Consider the following 23,013-nt stretch of genomic DNA (forward strand, 5'->3'; position numbering starts at 1 on the left):
TTTTTTCCTCCAACTCTCACCTGTGTCTCACCTGTGTCTCACCTGTGTCTCACCTGTGTCTCACCTGTGTCTCACCTGTGCCTCACCTGTGCCTCACCTGTGCCTCACCTGTCCCAGGAGAATTTTGGGTGAATTTTGGGTGAATTTTACTCAATTTTGGTGTAAAATTTCCGCGATTTTTGCGATTTTTTCGGGGTTTTTTTTCCTCCAAACTTTTCCTCCAGACCTGTGTCTCACCTGTGTCTCACCTGTGTCTCACCTGTGTCTCACCTGTGCCTCACCTGTGCCTCACCTGTCCCAGGTAAATTAAATAGGAAATTTTGGGTGAATTTTGGGTGAATTTTACTCAATTTTGGTGTAAAATTTCCGCGATTTTTGCCATTTTTTCGGGGTTTTTTTTCCTCCAAACTTTTCCTCCAAACCTGTGTCTCACCTGTGTCTCACCTGTGTCTCACCTGTGCCTCATCTGTGCCTCACCTGTCCCAGGTAAATTAAATAGGAAATTTTGGGTGAATTTTGGGTGAATTTTACTCAATTTTGGTGTAAAATTTCCGCGTTTTTTGCGATTTTTTTCGGGGTTTTTTTTCCTCCAACCCTCACCTGTGTCTCACCTGTGTCTCACCTGTGTCTCACCTGTGTCTCACCTGTGTCTCACTTGTGTCTCACCTGTGTCTCACCTGTGTCTCACCTGTGCCTCACCTGTCCCAGGAGAATTTTGGGTGAATTTTACTCAATTTTGGTGTAGAATTTCCGCGTTTTTTGCGATTTTTTTCGGGGTTTTTTTTCCTCCAACCCTCACCTGTGTCTCACCTGTGTCTCACCTGTGTCTCACCTGTGCCTCACCTGTCCCAGGAGAATTTTGGGTGAATTTTGGGTGAATTTTACTCAATTTTGGTGTAAAATTTCCGCGATTTTTGCGATTTTTTTGGGTTTTTTTTTCCTCCAAACTTTTCCTCCAAACCTGTGTCTCACCTGTGTCTCACCTGTGTCTCACCTGTGCCTCACCTGTCCCTCACCTGTGCCTCATCGTGAGGTCGTGCTTTTTACAGCAAACCACATTCGAAGGTTCCACACTGAATTAACAATGATTTATTTGGGATTTATTTCCCACCTGAGCCTTTCCCTTGCTGCTGGCTCTGTTTCCCTGCTGGGAATTGATTTTTTTTTTCCTTTTCTTTTAGCTCTTCCCGGTGTCCCAACGGCGATTTCTGCTCCAACCGGCGCTTCCAGAAGAAGCAACACGCGGATGTGGAGGTGATCCTGACTGAGAAGAAGGGCTGGGGGCTCAGAGCTGCCAAAGACCTGCCATCGTAAGCCTTCCCCTCTTCCCAAAGCCTTTTCCCACCCTTTTCACTCCCTCCTGAAAGGGAAAAAGGGTTTGTGGGGTTTTGGAGATCCATTGAGGTTCTTCTTGTCTCTCTTTGGCATTTTCTCATCTGTTGTTTGATTTCCCACTCTGGTTTTCCAACATCATTTCCATTTTTATTCCTGGGATGAATCTGATTTCCTCTTTCTCTGTCTCTGCTTCACTCCAGTTGTTTCCGTTCTTTTTTTTTCCCATCTCTGCGAAACTTCCCTTCCTGTGTCCTCCTCTTCATCCTTTTTGGACAACAAGAAGATCCCGAAAGGATCTTTCCTCCTGTTTTTAGTTCAGGATTGTGATTCCAAGTTCTGCTTTAGATGATGACAGGAAAGGAGAGAGGAGAGTGAAGACAAAATCTCAAATTTCCCTTCCAACCCCAACCAAATTCTATGTAATTTTATGAATATTTCAAATATACAGAATAAACTCTCCTCCAGGGGGATCTTCATCATTCCATGTGACAACCTAAAATCCCAAATTAATCCCGAATTCTGATTAATCTCATTCCTTAATGTGAGATTAAATCACATCATTATTGCTGCACCACCAGCATGGCCAGGCTGGGATCTTTCCTCCTGTTTTTAGTTCAGGATTGTGAATTCCAAGTTCTGGTTTAGATGATGACAGGAAAGGAGAGAGGAGAGTGAAGACACAATCTCAAATTTCCCTTCCATCCCCAACCAAATTCTATGTAATTTTATGAATATTTCAAATATACAGAATAAATTCTCCTCCAAAGGGATCTTCATTATTCCATGTGACAGCCTAAAATCCCAAATTAATCCCAAATTAATCCCAAATTCTGATTAATCTCATTCCTTAATGTGAGATTAAATCATATCATTATTGCTGCACCACCAGCATGGCCAGGCTGGGATCTTTCCTCCTGTTTTTAGTTCAGGATTGTGAATTCCAAGTTCTGGTTTAGATGAGGCCAGGAAAGGAGAGAGGAGAGTGAAGACAAAATCTCAAATTTCCCTTCCAACCCCAACCAAATTCTATGTAATTTTATGAATATTTCAAATATACAGAATGAACTCTTCTCCAAAGGGATCTTCATCATTCCATGTGACAACCTAAAATCCCAAATTAATCCCAAATTAATCCCAAATTCTGATTAATCTCATTCCTTAATGTGAGATTAAGGCACATCGTTATTGCTGCACCACCAGCATGGCCAGGCTGGGATCTTTCCTCCTGTTTTTAGTTCAGGATTGTGAATTCCAAGTTCTGGTTTAGATGAGGGCAGGAAAGGAGAGAGAAGAGTGAAGACACAAATCTCAAATTTCCCTTCCAACCCCAACCAAATTCTATGTAATTCTATGAATATTTCAAATATACAGAATAAATTCTCCTCCAAAGGGATCTTCATCATTCCATGTGACAACTTAAAATCCCAAATTAATCCCAAATTCTGATTAATCTCATTCCTTAATGTGAGATTAAATCACATCATTATTGCTGCACCACCAGCGTGGCCAGGCTGGGAGTCGTGTTCAGAGAATCCACCTGAACAGGGATTATTTTGTGTTTATTTGTGGTTTTTTTTTTGCTAAAAATTCGATTTTTTTTCCCCTCTTGCAGCAACACTTTTGTCTTGGAATATTGTGGGGAAGTGCTGGATCACAAGGAATTCAAGGCTCGAGTGAAGGAATACGCCCGGAATAAAAACATCCACTATTATTTCATGGCCTTGAAAAATGATGAGGTGAGCTTTGGGAAAGGCTGGATTTAATTGTTGACAGTTCCAGTTCCTCGGGGACACGTGGAGAAAAATCCTGAAGAAATTTGGGATGTTTGGAACCTTCAAACCTCAGGATTTTTTTAATCTGTTGCTCAGTTGCAACAAAATTGTGGCAGTTTAAATATATCAGTGGTAAATAAATAGATCAGTGATAAATAGATCAGTGGTAAATAAATAGATCAGTGATAAATAAATAGATCAGTGGTAAATAAATAGATCAGTGGTAAATAAATATATCAGTGATAAATAAATAGATCAGTGGTAAATAAATAGATCAGTGGTAAATAAATATATCAGTGATAAATAAATATCAGTGGTAAATAAATATCAGTGATAAATAAATAGATCAGTGGTAAATAAATAGATCAGTGATAAATAGATCAGTGATAAATAGATCAGTGATAAATAAATAGATCAGTGATAAATAAATATCAGTGATAAATAAATCTATCAGTGGTAAATAAATAGATCAGTGATAAATAAATAGATCAGTGGTAAATAAATATCAGTGATAAATATCAGTGGTAAATAAATATCAGTGGTAAATAAATATCAGTGGTAAATAAATAGATCAGTGGTAAATAAATATCAGTGATAAATAAATAGATCAGTGATAAATAAATATATCAGTGATAAATAAATGGATCAGTGGTAAATAAATAGATCAGTGGTAAATATCAGTGATAAATAGATATATCAGTGATAAATAAATATCAATGATAAATAAATATCAGTGGTAAATAAATAGATCAGTGATAAATAAATAGATCAGTGGTAAATAAATATCAGTGATAAATAAATGTCAGTGATAAATGTATCAGTGATAAATAAATATCAGTGGTAAATAAATACATCAGTGGTAAATAAATAGATCAGTGATAAATAAATATCAGTCATAAATAAATAGATCAGTGATAAATAAATGGATCAGTGGTAAATAAATGGATCAGTGGTAAATAAATATCAGTGGTAAATAGATCGGTGATAAATAAATATCAGTGGTAAATATATGAGTGATAAATATATCAGTGGTAAATATATGAGTGATAAATATATCAGTGGTAAATAAATAGATCAGTGGTAAATAAATATCAGTGGTAAATATCAGTGATAAATAGATATATCAGTGATAAATAAATATCAGAGATAAATAAATATCAGTGATAAATAAATATCAGTGGTAAATAAATAGATCAGTGATAAATAAATATCAGTGATAAATAAATGTCAGTGATAAATGTATCAGTGATAAATAAATATCAGTGGTAAATAAATATATCAGTGGTAAATAAATATCAGTCATAAATAAATAGATCAGTGGTAAATAAATGGATCAGTGATAAATAAATGGATCAGTGATAAATAAATGGATCAGTGATAAATAAATGGATCAGTGATAAATAAATGGATCAGTGATAAATAAATGGATCAGTGGTAAATAAATATCAGTGATAAATAAATATCAGTGATAAATAAATATCAATGATAAATAAATATCAGTGATAAATAAATAGATCAGTGATAAATAAATAGATCAGTGATAAATATCAGTGATAAATATCAGTGATAAATGTATCAGTGATAAATAAATGTATCAGTGGTAAATAAATGGATCAGTGATAAATAAATATCAGTGATAAACTAATATCAGTGGTAAATAAATAGATCAGTGATAAATAAATATCAGTGATAAATAAATAGATCACTGATAAATAGATCACTGATAAATAGATCAGTGATAAATATATTTATCAGTGTCTTTAGGGAGGTGAAAATGTCTTTCCAAAGGAAAAGATGGAACAAGGCTCATCATTCCATGGGAGAAAATTTTGGGAAGATGCTCCAAGCCAAACTTGTCCTTTTTTGCTGCCCAAACACACCAAAAATCCACATTTCTTTTCACATTAAATTCCATAAATTTGGGATGTTTTATGCAGGCAAAGTCTCTCTGTGCAGGATTGCCACTGGAATATTTTATTTATGGAATATCCTTAATTATTTATGGCTGTTTCAGCTCTGTGGGATGTGGAGCTGTTCCCTCTGCCTGGAGAACAAGGAGGATAAATAGAAATTCCATCTCTTATTCTCCTTGTCTCTCCTGGGTCTGGGGAGCTTGAGAGAAAAAGAGCTAAAAATACTCAGAGTGATTTTTTTCTATGTGTTTTTCCTCCTAAAATTAGGATTTTTGGGTGATTTTTAGTGTCACAAAGGAACATTTCCAGTTATAAAATGAGTTTTTATTTCTGGGATGACTTTTTTACTGGAGCGTGGGAGAAAAATTCACTGTCCAAACCCCTCATGTTGTATCAGAAAACAAAATCCAAGTGGAGAACTCTGAAAAATGAGGAGCCACATACCCAAAGTGCTTCTTTTTGGGGGAAATTAATGTCTTAACAAATCCAAATCTCTGAAATAAAGATGGAGAATATTAAATAAAGAGTGGGAAAAGGGATGGATGATTCCTGCATGGATTGTGTTTGTATTTTCACCTTTAATTTTTCCCTTTTCAGATCATTGACGCCACCCAGAAAGGAAACTGCTCCCGCTTCATGAACCACAGCTGCGAGCCAAACTGTGAGACCCAAAAGGTAAAAAAATTCTGGATCAAATCCATCTGTTCATCTTTCTGGAGAGCTCAGAATTTCCCTCTTTTATTTTGGGAATTCCTCTGGTGCTGGATCCAGCTGGGGACAGTCACCAATGGGGGTTCCTCAGGGGTCTGTTCAATATTTTTATTGATGACATTGATGAGGGTATTGAATCTTTAATTAGTAAATTTGTGGATGATACAAAGCTGGGAGTGTGTGTTGACCATCCAAAGATGGGAGGGCTCTGCAGAGAGATCTGGAATATTTGGGTCAATGGGAAGAGTCCAACAAAATGAACTTTAATGAGTCCAAGTGTCCAGTTTGGGATGGACATTGAGTGCCGTGTCCAGTTTGGGATGGACACTGAATGCTGTGTCCAGTCCTGGGTGTCCAGTTCAGGATGGACACTGAGTGCTGTGTCCAGTTTAGGATGGACATTGAGTGCTGTGTCCAGTTTAGGGTGGACATTGAGTGCTGTGTCCACTTCAGGATGGACATTGAGTGCTGTGTCCAGTTTGGGATGGACATTGAGTGCTGTGTCCAGTTCAGGATGGACACTGAGTGCTGTGTCCAGTTCAGGATGGACACTGAGTGCTGTGTCCAGTTCAGGATGGACACTGAGTGCTGTGTCCAGTTCTGGGTGTCCAGTTCAGGATGGACACTGAGTGCTGTGTCCAGTTTAGGGTGGACATTGAGTGCTGTGTCCAGTTCTGGCCCCTCAGTTCAGGATGGACATTGAGTGCTGTGTCCAGTTCTGGGATGGACATTGAGTGCTGTGTCCAGTTCAGGATGGACATTGAGTGCTGTGGCCAGTTCAGGATGGACATTGAGTGCTGTGGCCAGTTCAGGATGGACATTGAGTGCTGTGGCCAGTTCAGGATGGACATTGAGTGCTGTGGCCAGTTCAGGATGGACACTGAGTGCTGTGTCCAGTTTAGGGTGGACATTGAGTGCTGTGTCCAGTTCTGGGTGTCCAGTTCTGGATGGACATTGAGTGCTGTGTCCAGTTCAGGATGGACACTGAGTGCTGTGTCCAGCTCTGGGTGTCCAGTTCAGGATGGACATTGAGTGCTGTGTCCAGTTCAGGATGGACATTGAGTGCTGTGGCCAGTTCAGGATGGACATTGAGTGCTGTGGCCAGTTCAGGATGGACACTGAGTGCTGTGTCCAGTTTAGGGTGGACATTGAGTGCTGTGTCCAGTTCAGGGTGGACATTGAGTGCTGTGTCCAGTTTGAGATGGACACTGAGTGCTGTGTCCAGTTCAGGATGGACACTGAGTGCTGTGTCCAGTTCAGGATGGACATTGAGTGCTGTGTCCAGCTCTGAGTGTCTCAGTTCAGGATGGACATTGAGTGCTGTGTCCAGTTCGGGATGGACATTGAGTGCTGTGTCCAGTTCGGGATGGACATTGAGTGCTGTGTCCAGTTCAGGATGGACACTGAGTGCTGTGTCCAGTTCAGGATGGACATTGAGTGCTGTGTCCAGTTCAGGATGGACATTGAGTGCTGTGTCCAGTTCAGGGTGGACATTGAGTGCTGTGTCCAGCTCTGGGTGTCCAGTTCAGGATGGACATTGAGTGCTGTGTCCAGTTCTGGATGGACATTGAGTGCTGTGTCCAGTTCAGGGTGGACATTGAGTGCTGTGTCCAGCTCTGGGTGTCCAGTTCAGGATGGACATGGAGTGCTGTGTCCAGTTTAGGATGGACATTGAGTGCTGTGTCCAGTTCAGGATGGACATGGAGTGCTGTGTCCAGTTCAGGATGGACATTGAGTGCTGTGTCCAGTTCTGGATGGACATTGAGTGCTGTGTCCAGTTCAGGGTGGACATTGAGTGCTGTGTCCAGCTCTGGGTGTCCAGTTCAGGATGGACATTGAGTGCTGTGTCCAGTTTAGGATGGACATTGAGTGCTGTGTCCAGTTCAGGATGGACATTGAGTGCTGTGTCCAGTTCAGGATGGACACTGAGTGCTGTGTCCAGTTCAGGATGGACATTGAGTGCTGTGTCCAGTTCTGGATGGACATTGAGTGCTGTGTCCAGTTCAGGGTGGACATTGAGTGCTGTGTCCAGCTCTGGGTGTCCAGTTCAGGATGGACATTGAGTGCTGTGTCCAGCTCTGGGATCTCAGTTTGGGAAGGACATTGAGTGCTGTGTCCAGTTCAGGAAGGACATTGAGATGGTTGAACGTGTCCAGAGGAGGCAACAAATCTGGTGAAGGGATTGGAACACAAACCATATGAAGAACAACTGAGGGAGCTGGGGGTGTTTATCCTGGAGAAAAGGAGACTCAGAGGTGACTTTATCCCTCTCTACAACTTCCTGAAGGATGGTTGTACTCAACTGAGGGTTGGTTTCTTTGTCCAAGCAGCACTGACAGAACAAGAAGACACAATTTTAAGCTGCACCAAGGGAAATACAGGTTGGATATCCGGAAAAAGTTTTTCACAGAAAGAGTGATTAAATATTGGAATAGTCTGCCCAGGGAGGTGGTGGAATCACCATCCCTGGATGTGTTTAAAAGGAAACTGGATGTGGCACTCAATACTGTGATCTAGTTGAGGTGTCAGGGCTGGGTTGGACTTGATGATCTTGAAGGTCCTTCCAACCTCCACATTCTGTGATTCTGCGATTCTGCGATTCTGCGATTCTGCGATTCTGCGATTCTGCGATTCTGCGATTCTGTGATTCCGTGATTCCGTGATTCCGTTTGTATCAGCGACTCGAAAACAACTGGAGATTTAAACCAAGCTGAGTTTAAACTGCTTTTCCAAGGGATTTCTGTGCTTTCAGGGAAATCAAAGCTGGAATTAAAGCTGGAATAACTCCTGACATCTTTTTTTTATTTTATTTTTTTTCCCACAGTGGACTGTGAACGGGCAGCTCCGGGTCGGGTTTTTCACCACCAAACTGGTGCCGTCGGGTTCGGAGCTGACGTTTGATTATCAGTTCCAGAGATATGGGTATGTTCCCCCTCATTTCCCCTTCTCTCTGAGCCCTGAAGGCTCTTTTAATTGCTTTATTCATTTATTTATTTATTTAAATATTTATTGATCAGTCTTAAAAACTCTTTCACCCCTGATGTTTAATTCCATCTGTCTAACAGACTTATCTATCTGATAATTGATTATTTTTTTATTTATTTAATTGCTTTATTAATCAATTGTTGAATGTGTTGGAGCAACCAAGGTGTTGTTATCAGCACAACTGTTATGATAACTAATATATATATATAATATATGTATATTATTATATATATAATAATTATATATATATAATTATAATAATTATATATATATTAGATATGATATTATAATATATATATAATAACTAATATATATATGTATATATATGTGTGTATATATATATATATATATACTCATTCTTAAAAACTCTTTTTCATCCCTGATGTTTAATTCCATCTGTTTAACAGACTTATCTATCTGATAATTGATTATCAATTTTAATTCTTGACACACCCTCCTTAAATTATTGATTGTCTGGTCTAATGGGTGGATTCTGAGTGATCAGATAAATTCACAGGACAAAGTTTTCACTCCCCTGTGCTCATAAAATAAATCATTTAAATGCAGATTGAATTAAATGCAGATTGAATTAAATGCAGATTGATGCAGCCCTGAAGCTCCTCTTAATTGCTTTATTTATTTATTTGCTTTATTAATCAATTGTTTAATGCATTGGAGTAACCAAGGTGTTGTTATCAGCACAACTGTTATGATAACTAATATATATATTTAATATATGTATATTATGATATATATATATAATAATTATATATTGTAATTATAATAATTATATATAATAGATATTATAATATATGTATAATAACTAATATATATGTGTATATATATGTGTGTGTATATATATATATATATAGACTCATTCTTAAAAACTCTTTCACATTCTGATGTTTAATTCCATCTGTCTAACAGACTTAACTATCTGATAATTGATTATCAATTTTAATTCTTGACACACCCACCTTAAATTATTGATTGTGTGGTCTAATGGATGGATTCTGAGTGATCAGATAAATTCATAGGACAAAGTTTTCACACTCCTGTGCTCATGAGAGAAATCATTAAATGCAGATTGAATTAAATGCAGATTGAATTAAATGCAGATTGAATTAAATGCAGATTGATGCAGCTCTGAAGCTCCCATTAATTACTTTATTTATTTAAATTGTTTTATTAATCAATTGTTGAATGCACTGGAGCAACCAAGGTGTTGTTATCAGCACAAATGTTATGATAACTAATATATATATATATAATATATGTATATTATGATATATATATAAAATTATATATTGTAATTATAATAATTATATATATTAGATATTATATTATAATATATATATAATAACTAATATATATATATGTATATATATGTGTGTATGTATATATATACAGACTCATTCTTAAAAACTCTTTTTCATCCCTGATGTTTAATTCCATCTGTTTAACAGATTTATCAATCTGATAATTGATTATCAATTTTAATTCTTGACACACCCTCCTTAAATTATTGTCTGGTCTAATGGATGGATTCTGAGTGATCAGATAAATTCATAGGACAAAGTTTTCACTCCCCTGTGCTCATGAGAGAAATCATTAAATGCAGATTGAATTAAATGCAGATTGAATTAAATGCAGATTGAATTAAATGCAGATTGATGCAGCCCTGAAGCTCCCATTAATTGCTTTATTTATTTAATTGCTTTATTAATCAATTGTTGAATGCACTGGAGCAACCAAGGTGTTGTTATCAGCACAACTGTTATGATAACTTATATATATATATATAATATATATATATATATTTATTTTATATATATATATAGACTCATTCTTAAAAACTCTTTTTCACACTCCTGTGCTCATAAAATGAAATCATTAAATGCAGATTGAATTAAATGCAGATTGAATTAAATGCAGATTGATGCAACCCTGGAACTCTCATTAATTGCTTTATTTATTTATTTGCTTTATTAATCAATGGTTGAATGCATTGGAGCAACCAAGGTGTTGTTATCCGCACAACTGTTATGATAACTAATATATATATGTAAAATATCATTTATATTTATATATATTATATTATATATATATATATTTTATATATAGACTCATTTTTAAAAACTCTTTTTCATCCCTGATGTTTAATTCCATCTAACAGTCTTCTCTTATCTGATAATTGATTATCAATTTTAATTCTTGACACACCCACCTTGAATTATTGTGTGCTCTTATCTGAGTGATCAGATAAATTCATAAAACACATCCTCCAAAGTTTTCACACCCCTGTGCTCATAAAAGAAATCATTAAATGCAGATTGAATTAAATGCAGATTGATGCAGCCCTGGAACTCTCCTTAATTGCTTTATTTATTTATTTGCTTTATTAATCAATTCTTAAAAACTCCTTCACATTCTGATGTTTAATTCCATCTGTCTAACAGACTTATCCATCTGATAATTGATTATCAATTTTAATTCTTGACACACCCTCCTTAAATTATTGATTGTCTGGTCTAATGGGTGGATTCTGAGTGATCAGATAAATTCACAGGACAAAGTTTTCACTCCCCTGTGCTCATAAAATAAATCATTTAAATGCAGATTGAATTAGGGAAATATAATTGCACCAATTAATCTGATTTTTGTATGTAAATTAGTAAGGAGAAACATCTTTGATAAAGATTTTCCTGTGTGGTTAAATTTGGCACAAAAGGTCGTGTTTACAGAGCCAAGGATGTCCAAATTCTTTAGTTTTTATTTAAAATAAAACCCTACAATTTTCCCAAGAAATTTTGGAATGGGGTTTTAAATAGATGGTGTGTCAAGTGGGAAATACTGAGGCTTGGTGGGAATATTCCTTGGGAATTATATTTATTATTTCTTATTTTTTATATTCTTATGGTTATTCTATTATGGTTATTGTATTTCTTATGGTTATTGTATTTCTTATGGTTATTATGGTTATTGTATTTCTTATGGTTATTTTATTTCTTATGGTTATTTTATTTCTTATGGTTATTCTATTTATTATGGTTATTCTATTTATTATGGTTATTTCTTATGGTTATTTTATTTCTTATGGTTATTTTATTTCTTATGGTTATTTTATTTCTTATTTTATTTCTTATAGTTATTTCTTATGGTTATTTTATTTCTTATGGTTATTTTATTTCTTATTGTTATTCTATTTATTATGGTTATTTTATTTCTTATTGTTATTCTATTTATTATGGTTATTCTATTTATTATGGTTATTTCTTATGGTTATTTTATTTCTTATGGTTATTCTATTTCTTATAGTTATTCTCTATTTATCATAATTATTCTCTATTTATCATAATTATTATATTTCTTATAGTTATTTTCCATTTCTTATAGTTATTTTCCATTTCTTATAGTTATTCTCTATTTATTATAGTTATTCTCTATCATAGTTATTATATTTATTATAGTTATTCTATTTATTATATTTATTTTAATATTTGTTATATACGTTTTGTATTTATTATCCACGGCTGAACATCCAAACCAAAATTTATTATCTATGGCTGAACATCCAAACCAAAATTTTCCACGTGGATTTTGCTGCTTCCACGAGTCCTGAGCTCATTCTTTAACCTGTTTTTGAGCTCCAAAATTCAATATATGAAATATAAAATACTATAAAATTTCCACGAGTCCTGAGCTCATTCTTTAACCTGTTTTGAGCTCTAAAAATTCAATATATGAGATATAAAATACTATAAAGTTTCCACGAGTCCTGAGCTCATTCTTTATCCTGTTTGGAGCTCTAAAAATTCAATATATGAGATATAAAATACTATAAAGTTTCCACGAGTCCTGAGCTCATCCTTTATCCTGTTTTTGAGCTCCAAAATTCAATATATGAGATATAAAATACTATAAAATTTCCATGAATCCTGAGCTCATCCTTTATCCTGTTTTTGAGCTCTAAAAATTCAATATATGAAATATAAAATACTATAAAATTTCCATGAGTCCTGAGCTCATTCTTTATATTGCTTTGAGCTCTAAATTCAATATATGAGATATAAAATACTATAAAATTTCCCCGAATCCTGAGCTCATTCTTTAACCTGTTTTTGAGCTCCAAAATTCAATATATGAGATATAAAATACTATAAAATTTCCATGAATCCTGAGCTCATTCTTTATCCTGTTTTAAGCTCTAAAATTCAATATATGAGATATAAAATACTATAAAATTTCCACAAGTCCTGAGCTCATTCTTTATCCTGTTTTTGAGCTCTAAAAATTCAATATATGACCTGTGTCATATAAATATAAATATATTTATATTATATTATATTAAATATATATTTTATGATATATTATATAATATATGTTATATATTATATTATTATATATAATATAATATATATAATAATAATATATATAATAATAATATTATATATATTATATAATATATTTATATTATAAAATATAAAGTACAAGCTTTTCCTAGGACAAATTCCTTAGGAAAATTAGAATATTGATGGCAAAATGGGATAAGAAGTTCTCAGCCCCACCAGCTCCACCTTTTCCTCTCTAATTCCTCATCCTTGACCTGTGGAAAGCCTGGAATTGAGTCAAACTTGTCTTTCCACCAACCACAACTCAGTCTCATGTCGGAAAATCAAGATTTAATTTGGATTTTCAGCATCTTTTCCACTCAGAGCCATTTTCTGCCCTGGAGAAGGTGGATGAGCTGCTTCTGAAAGTTCCATTTGTGTTTTTTTTTTTTCCAACAGAAAAGAAGCTCAAAAATGTTTTTGTGGCTCCTCCAACTGCCGGGGGTACCTGGGTGGGGAGAACAGGGTCAGCATTCGGGCTGCGGGAGGGAAGATGAAAAAGGAACGTTCCCGAAAAAAGGATTCGGTGAGTTCGGTTCTGCCGAGGTGGGAAAAATCTGTTGGGGAAAAAGATGAATCAGGGAAAAAAAAAACCTTATAAACATGATTGTTTGGGAAAAGATTCTGAAAATGTGAAAGCTGTAATGGAAATAGAAATGGAAGGTTGATTTGAGTTTTTCTGAAAATGTGAAATCTGTAATGGAAATAGAAATGGAAGGTTGATTTGAGTTTTTCTGAAAATGTGAAATCTGTAATGGAAATAGAAATGGAAGGTTAATTTGAGTTGTAGGAAATTGAGTCTTAGTTATTATAGAACCTGAAAACAACAGCCTGGGCAGCTGAAGGAGAATCAGTTTTGATTGAACAAGACCCTTGTTCTGGCCAAGGGATCCAAAGGTCAATGTAGTGAGGATTGGGTGAGGATTGTCCCTGTCCCCGTCCCTGTCCCCCGTCCTGATGTCCCTCTCTGTCTGTGGGAGCATCTGTGGGTGGCAGGTGTTGGGGAAAGATGAATCAGGGAAACATTATAAATATGATTGCTTGGCAAAAGATTCTGAAAATATGAAATCTATAATTGAAATAGAAATGGAAGGTTATTTTGAGGTGTAGGATATCGAGTCTTAGTCACTATAGAACCTGAAAACAACAGCCTGGGCAGCTGGAGGAGAATCCCTTTGGATTGAACAATCCCCTTCTGCTGCCTGAGGGACCCAAAGGTCAATGTAGCAAAAGAGAAAAGTCTAAAGAGGAGTTTTTTAGAGTTTAAAATATAACACATGGTAATGTAGTAGTTCTTATAGGCTGTGTGGAGATTCTATAGGATTTTGTGTCTTGTATTGGTTGGTCACTGTAAATTAGAATATTCATCACAAAAGGAGATGGAATGGATTGGAACCAGGACCTGGCTCTCTCTGGCTCTCTTGCTCCCTCCTCTCTTTGCACCCCTTCTCTTTAGTTAACTTTGACTTGTAGGATACTGAGTTTAGTTACTACAGAACCTGAAAACAACAGCCTGGGCAGCTGAAGGAGAATCCCTTTGGATTGAACAATCCCCTTCTGCTGGCTGAGGGATTCAAAGGTCAATGTAGTGAGGATTGGGTGAGGATTGTCCCTGTCCCCGTCCCTGTCCCCTGTCCTGATGTCCCTCTCTGTCTGTGGGAGCATCTGTGGGTGGCAGGTGTTGGGGAAAGATGAATCAGGGAAACCTTATAAATATGATTGCTTGGCAAAAGATTCTGAAAATATGAAATCTATAATTGAAATAGAAATGGAAGGTTATTTTGAGTTGTAGGATACCGAGTGTTAGTTGCTCTAGAACCTGAAAACAACAGCCTGGGCAGCTGGAGGAGAATCCCTTTGGATTGAACAAGACCCTTCTGCTGCCTGAGGGACCCAAAGGTCAATGTAGCAAAACAGAAAAGTCTAATGAGTCGTTTTTAGAGTTTAAAATGTAACACATGGTAATGTAGTAGTTCTTATAGGCTGTGTGGAGATTCTATAGGATTTTGTGTCTTGTGTTGGTTGGTCACTGTAAATTAGAATATTCATCACAAAAGGAGATGGAATGGATTGGAACCAGGACCTGGCTCTCTCTGGCTCTCTTGCTCCCTCCTCTCTTTGCACCCCTTCTCTTTAGTTAACTTTGACTTGTAGGATACTGAGTTTAGTTACTACAGAACCTGAAAACAACAGCCTGGGCAGCTGGAGGAGAATCCCTTTGGATTGAACAATCCCCTTCTGCTGCCTGAGGGACCCAAAGGTCAATGTAGCAAAACAGAAAAGTCTAAAGAGGAGTTTTTAGAGTTTAAAATATAACACATGGTGATGTAGTAGTTCTTACAGGCTGTGTGGAGATTCTATAGGATTTTGTGTCTTGTGTTGGTTGGTCACTGTAAATTAGAATATTCATCACAAAAGGAGATAGAATGGATTGGAACCAGGACCTCGCTCTCTTTTCCCTGCTCTTTTCCCTGCACTCTGACCCCTCTTCTCAGCCCAAACCCTCTTTGCTCTCTCTCGTTCTCTCTCTGGCACTTCCCTCCAGCCCAGGCTGGTGGCTGAAGGCAAAGCCCTTTTTACCCACAACCCCTGCAATAAACCCACATATTCTAGAATATCTCAGCTCTGCAGAGTCCCTTGTCCCTGTAAGTCACAGATGCCTCTACAAAAATCCCTCTGGGATTCCACCCCTGTCCCCAAGTGCCACCTCCACTTTTAACCCCTCCAGGAATAAAGATTCCACCCCCAGCAGTTTTTTCCATCAGGGAATTTCCTCCAATATCCCACCCCTGGTACAGATTTTCTCTCATCCCAACATTTGTTCCTTTGGGAGAAAATGATTCCTGATGACCTCAGGGGTTCAGTTTTTCCCAGTAAAAGTTGGATTGATGACCCTGAAGATCTTCTCCCAACTCCAGTTGGGGTTTATTTCACAAAACTCCTCAAAATTTGTGCTTTCCTGGATGTTCAGTTAAATCCACATCTCCTTTCTCCTGGTTGTTTAAAGTCCCACCAGAGAGTGACTTTGGCAGGTCCAATATTTGCTCATCCATAACTAAACCCCACCATAAAATTCACTTGAATTTTAAAAATTTGGGGTTTTTTTATGATTTTTAAAGGCTGATGAAAGATGAACAACATTGACTTCACTGTCGAGGGCATCACCTGGAATTTGGCAGCTCCAAGGGCAGAGTTTCTCCATTTCCAGCTCAGGAGGAGGAATTTTAGAGACAAAACATGGAATTTTAGGGATGGGTTTTCACCATGTGGAAAAAGAGAATCAGGGTTTAGTCTTTCCCAGTAAAAGTTGGATTGATGACCCTGAAGATCTTCTCCCAACTCCAGTTGGGGTTTATTTCACAAAACTCCTCAAAATTTGTGTTTTCTTGGATCTTTAGTTCAATCCACATCTCCTTTCTCCTGGTTGTTTAAAGTCCCACCAGAGAGTGACTTTGGCAGGTCAAATATTTGCTCATCCACAACTAAACCCCACCATAAATTCCACGTGGATTTAAAATTGTTGGTTTTTTTCTATGATTTTCAAACGCTGATGAAAAATGAACAATATTGACTTCAGTGTCGAGGGCATCACCTGGAATTTGGCAGCTCCAAGGGCAGAGTTTCTCCATCTCCAGCTCAGGAGGTGGAATTTTGGAGGCAAAACGTGGAATTTTAGGGATGGGTTTTCACCATGTGGAAAAAGAGAATCAGGGTTTAGTCTTTCCCAGTAAAAGTTGGATTGATGACCCTGAAGATCTTCTCCCAACTCCAGTTGGGGTTTATTTCACAAAACTCCTCAAAATTTGTGTTTTCTTGGATCTTTAGTTCAATCCACATCTCCTTTCTCCTGGTTAAAGTCCCACCAGAGAGTGACTTTGGCAGGTCAAATATTTGCTCATCCATAACTAAACCCCACCATAAATCCCACATGGATTTTAAAAATTTTGGGGTTTTTTCTATGTTTTTTAAAGGCTGATGAAAGTTGAACAATATTGACTTCAGTGTCGAGGGCATCACCTGGAATTTGGCAGCTCCAAGGGCAGAGTTTCTCCATTTCCAGCTCAGGAGGTGGAATTTTGGAGGCAAAACATGGAATTTTAGGGATGGGTTTTCACCACGTGGAAAAAGTGCAGAGAATCAGGTTCAGCTTTTCCCAGTAAAGGTTGGATTGATGACCCTGAAGGTCTTCTCCCAACTCCAGTTGGGGTTTATTTCACAAAACTCCTCAAAATTTGTGTTTTTTTGGCTTTTCAGTTAAATCCACATCTCCTTTCTCCTGGTTGTTTAAAGTCCCACCAGAGAGTGACTTTGGCAGGTCCAATATTTGCTCATCCATAACTAAACCCCACCATAAATTCCACAAAGCTTTAAAATTTTGGGGTTTTTTTCTAAGATTTTTAAACACAATTTTTAAATATTGACTTCACTGTCGAGGGCATCACCTGGAATTTGGCAGCTCCAAGGGCAGAGTTTCTCCATTTCCAGCTCAGGAGGAGGAATTTTAGAGGCAAAACATGGAATTTTAGGGATGGGTTTTCACCATGTGGAAAAAATGCAGAGAATCCAAAGAAAAAGGAAATTTTTTGGGGTGAAATTTTCTGCAAGAACCTGCACAGGCTCCTCTTTAATTCCTGTAAATTGTAATTATTCCGTCCTTGACGAGACAAAGCTCTGTTCCTACAGAGAAAATTTATTCCTGATTCTTTTGGGAAGTTTAAAAATGCCAGTTTTGTTTTTATTTGCTGTATCAGAGAGTGAAGAAACCAAGAAATAATTCCTAAATCATTTCTAGAGAGTGAGGAAGCCAAGAAATAATTCTTAAATCATTTTTTGGGTGTTTTAAAACAATTATTATTTATTTATTCACTATTATTCACTTATTTATTCACTAAATTAGAGGTGATATTCCATGTAGAGAGGGAATCTCTGGTTGTAAAAATTATAAATCTGTTGCAGTTCATAATCCATAAGTCATTATAAATTTATATAAAAAAATATAGAATTTAGAATATAAAGAAGAAACTTGACCTGCACTTAAAGATAATTAATTTAAGATAATTAGTTTTTTTTTTCCTGCATGAAAAGTCAAACTCAGGACTGGGAGAAGAATCTTAACCTACACTTAGAGAAAATTTTTCAGATTTTTTTTCCTGCATGAAAAGACAAACTCAGGACTGAGAGAAGAAACTTAAACTGCACTTGGAGAAAATTTCTCAGGGTTTTTTTTCCTGCACGGAAAGTCAAACACAGAACTGGGAGAAGAATCTTAACTTGCATTCAGAGAAAATTTCTCAGATTTTTTTCCTGCATGAAAAGACAAACTGAGGACTGGGAGAAAAAACTTAACCTGCATTTAAAGATAATTTCTCCGATTTTTTTTTTCCTACATGAACAGACAAACTCAGGACTGGGAGAAAAAACTTAACCTGCACTTAGAGAAAATTTCTCAGATTTTTTTTTTTTTCTGCATGAAGAGTCAAACTCAGGACTGGGAGAAGAATCTTAACCTGCACTTAGAGATAATTTCTCAAATTTTTTTTTTCCTGCATAAAAAGTCAAACTCAGGACTGGGAGAAAAAACTTAACCTGCACTTAAAGATAATTTCTCAGATTTTTTTTTTTTTCTGCATGAAGAGTCAAACTCAGCACTGGGAGAAAAAACTTAACCTGCACTCAGAGAAAATTTCTCAGTTTTTTTCCTGCATGAAAAGACAAACTCAAGACTGGGAGAAAAAACTTAACCTGCACTCAGAGAAAATTTCTCAGTTTTTTTCCTGCATGAAAAGACAAACTCAGGACTGGGAGGAAAAACTTAACCTGCACTTAAAGATATTTTTTCAGATTTTTTTTCCTACATGAAAAGACAAACTGAGGACTAGGAGAAGAAACTTAACCTGCACTTAGAGAAAATTTCTCAATTTTTTTCTTGCATGAAAAGACAAACTCAGCACTGGGAGAAAAAACTTAACCTACACTTAAAGATAATTTCTCAGATTTTTTTTTTCTGCACGAAAAGTCAAACTCAGGACTGGGAGAAGAAACTTAACCTGCACTCAGAGAAAATTTCTCAGTTTTTTTCCTGCATGAAAAGACAAACTCAGCACTGGGAGAAGAAACTTAACCTGCACTTAAAGATAATTTCTCAGATTTTTTTTTTCTGCACGAAAAGTCAAACTCAGGACTGGGAGAAGAAACTTAGTCTCCACTTAGAAATAATTTCTCAGATATTTTTTTTCCTGTATAAAAAGACAAACTCAGCCCTGGGAGGATTTTAGTGCAACCACCAGGAGAATTTCCACCAAAACTAAAAACCTGCCATTCCTTAGAGAAAACAGAGTCTGAAATCAGGGAATTCCCTCTCTTGGGGCTGAGAATTTTTATATTTTTTTGTCTGTACAGGTGGACGGGGAGCTGGAGGCTCTTCTGGAGAACGGGGAGGGTCTCTCTGATAAAAACCAGGTGCTGAGTTTGTCCCGTCTCATGGTGCGAATCGAAACCCTGGAGCAGAAACTCACCTGCCTCAAACTCATCCAGGTGAGGAACAGCCTCAGAAAGGGAGGGATCCACGTCCTGCTCCAGGGATATTTGTCATTTGGGGAAAAAGGGGAGTGTGGGAGCAAATTCTGGGGTTTTTCCTGCAGCTCAAGCTCAGCTGAACATCTCCAGGATCCGTTTTATTCCTTATTATTTATGAATTATTATTTATTCCTTATTATTTATTCCTTATTAATTATGAATTATTATTTATTCCTTATTATTTATTCCTTATTATTTATTCTTTATTCTTTATGAATTATTATTTATAAATTATTATTTTTTCCTTATTATTTTTCCCTTATTATTTTTCCCTTATTATTTTTCCCTTATTATTTTTCCCTTATTATTTATGAATTATTATTTATGAATTATTATTTATTCCTTATTATTTATGAATTATTATTTATTCCTTATTATTTATGAATTATTATTTTTCCTTATTATTTATTCCTTATTATTTATTCCTTATTATTTATTCCTTATTATTTTTCCTTATTATTTTTTCCTTATTATTTTTTCCTTATTATTTTTCCTTATTATTTATGAATTATTATTTATGAATTATTATTTTTTCCTTATTTTTTCCTTTTTATTTTTTCCTTTTTATTTTTTCCTTATTATTTTTTCCTTATTATTTTTTCCTTATTATTTTTTCCTTATTATTTTTCCTTATTATTTATTCCTCATTATTTATGAATTATTATTTATGAATTATTATTTTTTCCTTATTATTTATGAATTATTATTTTTCCTTATTATTTTTCCTTATCATTTATGAATTATTATTTATGAATTATTATTTATGAATTATTTATTCCTTACTATTTATTCCTTATTATCTATTCCTTATTATCTTTTCCTTATTATCTTTTCCTTATTATTTTTTCCTTATTATCTTTTCCTTATTATTTATTCCTTATTACTTATGAATTATTATTTATTCCTTATTATTTATTCCTTATTATTTATTCCTTATTATTTATGAATTATTATTTATGAATTATTCTTTATGAATTATTCTTTATGAATTATTATTTATGAATTATTATTTCTGGATTAATATTTCGGAATTATTATTTATGAATCATTATTTATAAATCATTATTTATAAATCATTATTTATGAATTATTCTTTATGAATTATTCTTTATGAATTATATTCCATCCCTGCTCCAATCCCAGCAATTCCAACCACTCAAATCACCTTAAACCTCCTCAAGTGCCAAATTCTGTCTCTCCCATAACTTTAACCACGATCCCAGTGGAACAATTTTCCATATTTTTCACCTGGAAATCTCTGACTGTTCCCAAATTTTTTCCCCCCCAGAACACACACTCCCAATCCTGCCTGAAATCCTTCCTGGAGTGTCACGGCCTGTCCCTGCTCTGGATCTGGATGACGGAGCTGGGGGATGCCAGAGGGAGCACAACCAACAACCTGAAACTGCAGCTGGAGGTCAGTGATTCCCTGCAATATTCCAGGTGGGAAAAGCTCTTTAAGATCAGACCCAGCCACTCACCTTCATCATGTTCAGGATCACAAGGACTCCTTTTCTTTTCCCTTTTTTTTCCTTTTTTTTTTTTCTTTTTTTTTCCTTTTTTTTTTTTTCCTTTTTTTTCCCCCTTTTTTCCCCCTTTTTTCCCCCTTTTTTCCCCCTTTTTCCCCCCTTTTTCCCCCCTTTTTCCCCCCTTTTTCCCCCCTTTTTTCCCCCCTTTTTTCCCCCCTTTTTTTCCCCCTTTTTTTCCCCCTTTTTTTTCCCCCTTTTTTCCCCCTCTTTTTTCCCCCTCTTTTTTCCCCCTCTTTTTTCCCCCTCTTTTTTCCCCCTCTTTTTTCCCCCTCTTTTTTCCCCCTCTTTTTTCCCCCTCTTTTTTCCCCCTCTTTTTTCCCCCTCTTTTTCCCCCCTTTTTCCCCCTTTTTCCCCCTTTTTCCCCCTTTTTCCCCCTTTTTCCCCCTTTTTCCCCCTTTTTCCCCCTTTTTCCCCCTTTTTCCCCTTTTTTCCCCCTTTTTTCCCCCTTTTTTCCCCCTTTTTTCCCCCCTTTTTCCCCCCTTTTTCCCCCCTTTTTCCCCCCTTTTTTCCCCCCTTTTTTCCCCCTTTTTTCCCCCTTTTTTCCCCCCTTTTTTCCCCCCTTTTTTCCCCCCTTTTTTCCCCCCCTTTTTCCCCCCCTTTTTTCCCCCCTTTTTTCCCCCCTTTTTTCCCCCCTTTTTTCCCCCCTTTTTTCCCCCCTTTTTTCCCCCTTTTTTCCCCCTTTTTTCCCCCCTTTTTTCCCCCCTTTTTTCCCCCCTTTTTTCCCCCCTTTTTTCCCCCCCTTTTCCCCCCCTTTTTTCCCCCCTTTTTTCCCCCCTTTTTTCCCCCCTTTTTCCCCCCTTTTTTCCCCCTTTTTTCCCCCTTTTTTCCCCTCCCTTTTTTTTCCCCCTTTTTTCCCCCCCCTTTTTCCCCCCCTTTTTTTTTCAATTTTTTTTTCCATTTTTTTTCCCTTTTTTTTTTCCCTTTTTTCCCCTTTTTTTTTCCCCTTTTTTTTCCCCCTTTTTTCCCCCTTTTTTTTCCCGTTTTTTCCCCCTTTTTTCCCTTTCCTTCCTTTTTTTTTTTTTTTTTTTTTTTTAATACAAATCCATGCCAAGCATTCATGGAAAACAACCTCAGGTACCTCAGAACTACAGGCCTGAAACTTCTCCCCTCAGGCAGATCCTTAATAAACGGAAAGAATTTACTCCTGTGGTTTTCCTTAAATTCCTGAGGCAAATTTCACGAGCCAGAATTAAAGGTTTTGACTCTTGCAGTTCACGGGGATTTTTGAGATCCTGATAATCTGAAGTGGAACTGGCACTCCAAACCTCCCATTCCAATGTTTAACAGCCCTTTCCATGCAGAAATTCTTCCCAAAATCCCTCACTCACAATCTGTGACCATCATTAGATCAGATATTTAGATTTTAAATGGGATATTAGGAAGGAATTCTTGGCTGTGAGGTTGTTCAGAGAGGTTGTGGACTTTCCTGACCGTCGTTAGATCAGAAATTTAGATTTTAAATGGGATATTAGGAAGGAATTCTTGGCTGTGAGGTTGACCAGAGAGATTGTGGACTTTCCTGACCATCGTTAGATCAGATATTTAGATTTTAAATGGGATATTAGGAAGGGATTCTTGGCTGTGAGGTTGTTCAGAGAGGTTGTGGACTTTCCTGACCATTGTTAGATCAGAAATTTAGATTTTAGGTGGGATATTAGGAAGGAATTCTTGGCTGTGAGGTTGTTCAGAGAGGTTGTGGACTTTCCATCCCTGGAATTGTCCCAGGCTGGGTTGGATGGGGCTTGGAGCAGCCTGGGATAGTGAAAAGTGTCCCTGCTCATGGCAGGAGGTGGAATTGATG

At 36.4% G+C, this 23,013-nt stretch overlaps 1 protein-coding gene across 1 annotated transcript in view; it reads left to right on the top strand.

Annotated features, from left to right (window-relative positions):
* The window catches only part of SETD2 (SET domain containing 2, histone lysine methyltransferase), a 78,282-nt gene that overhangs the window by 12,443 nt on the left and 42,826 nt on the right, over positions 1–23,013 (top strand). Inside the window, 7 exon segments of the mRNA XM_083877527.1 lie at positions 1,182–1,310; positions 2,948–3,071; positions 5,618–5,695; positions 8,556–8,653; positions 13,507–13,633; positions 19,507–19,641; positions 20,972–21,100. Of these exon segments, the coding sequence (XP_083733653.1) occupies positions 1,182–1,310; positions 2,948–3,071; positions 5,618–5,695; positions 8,556–8,653; positions 13,507–13,633; positions 19,507–19,641; positions 20,972–21,100 (820 nt within the window).

This window comes from Zosterops lateralis (genome assembly GCF_965231275.1).
Source record: "Zosterops lateralis genome assembly, chromosome: 1".
NCBI classification, from domain to species: Eukaryota; Metazoa; Chordata; class Aves; order Passeriformes; family Zosteropidae; genus Zosterops; species Zosterops lateralis.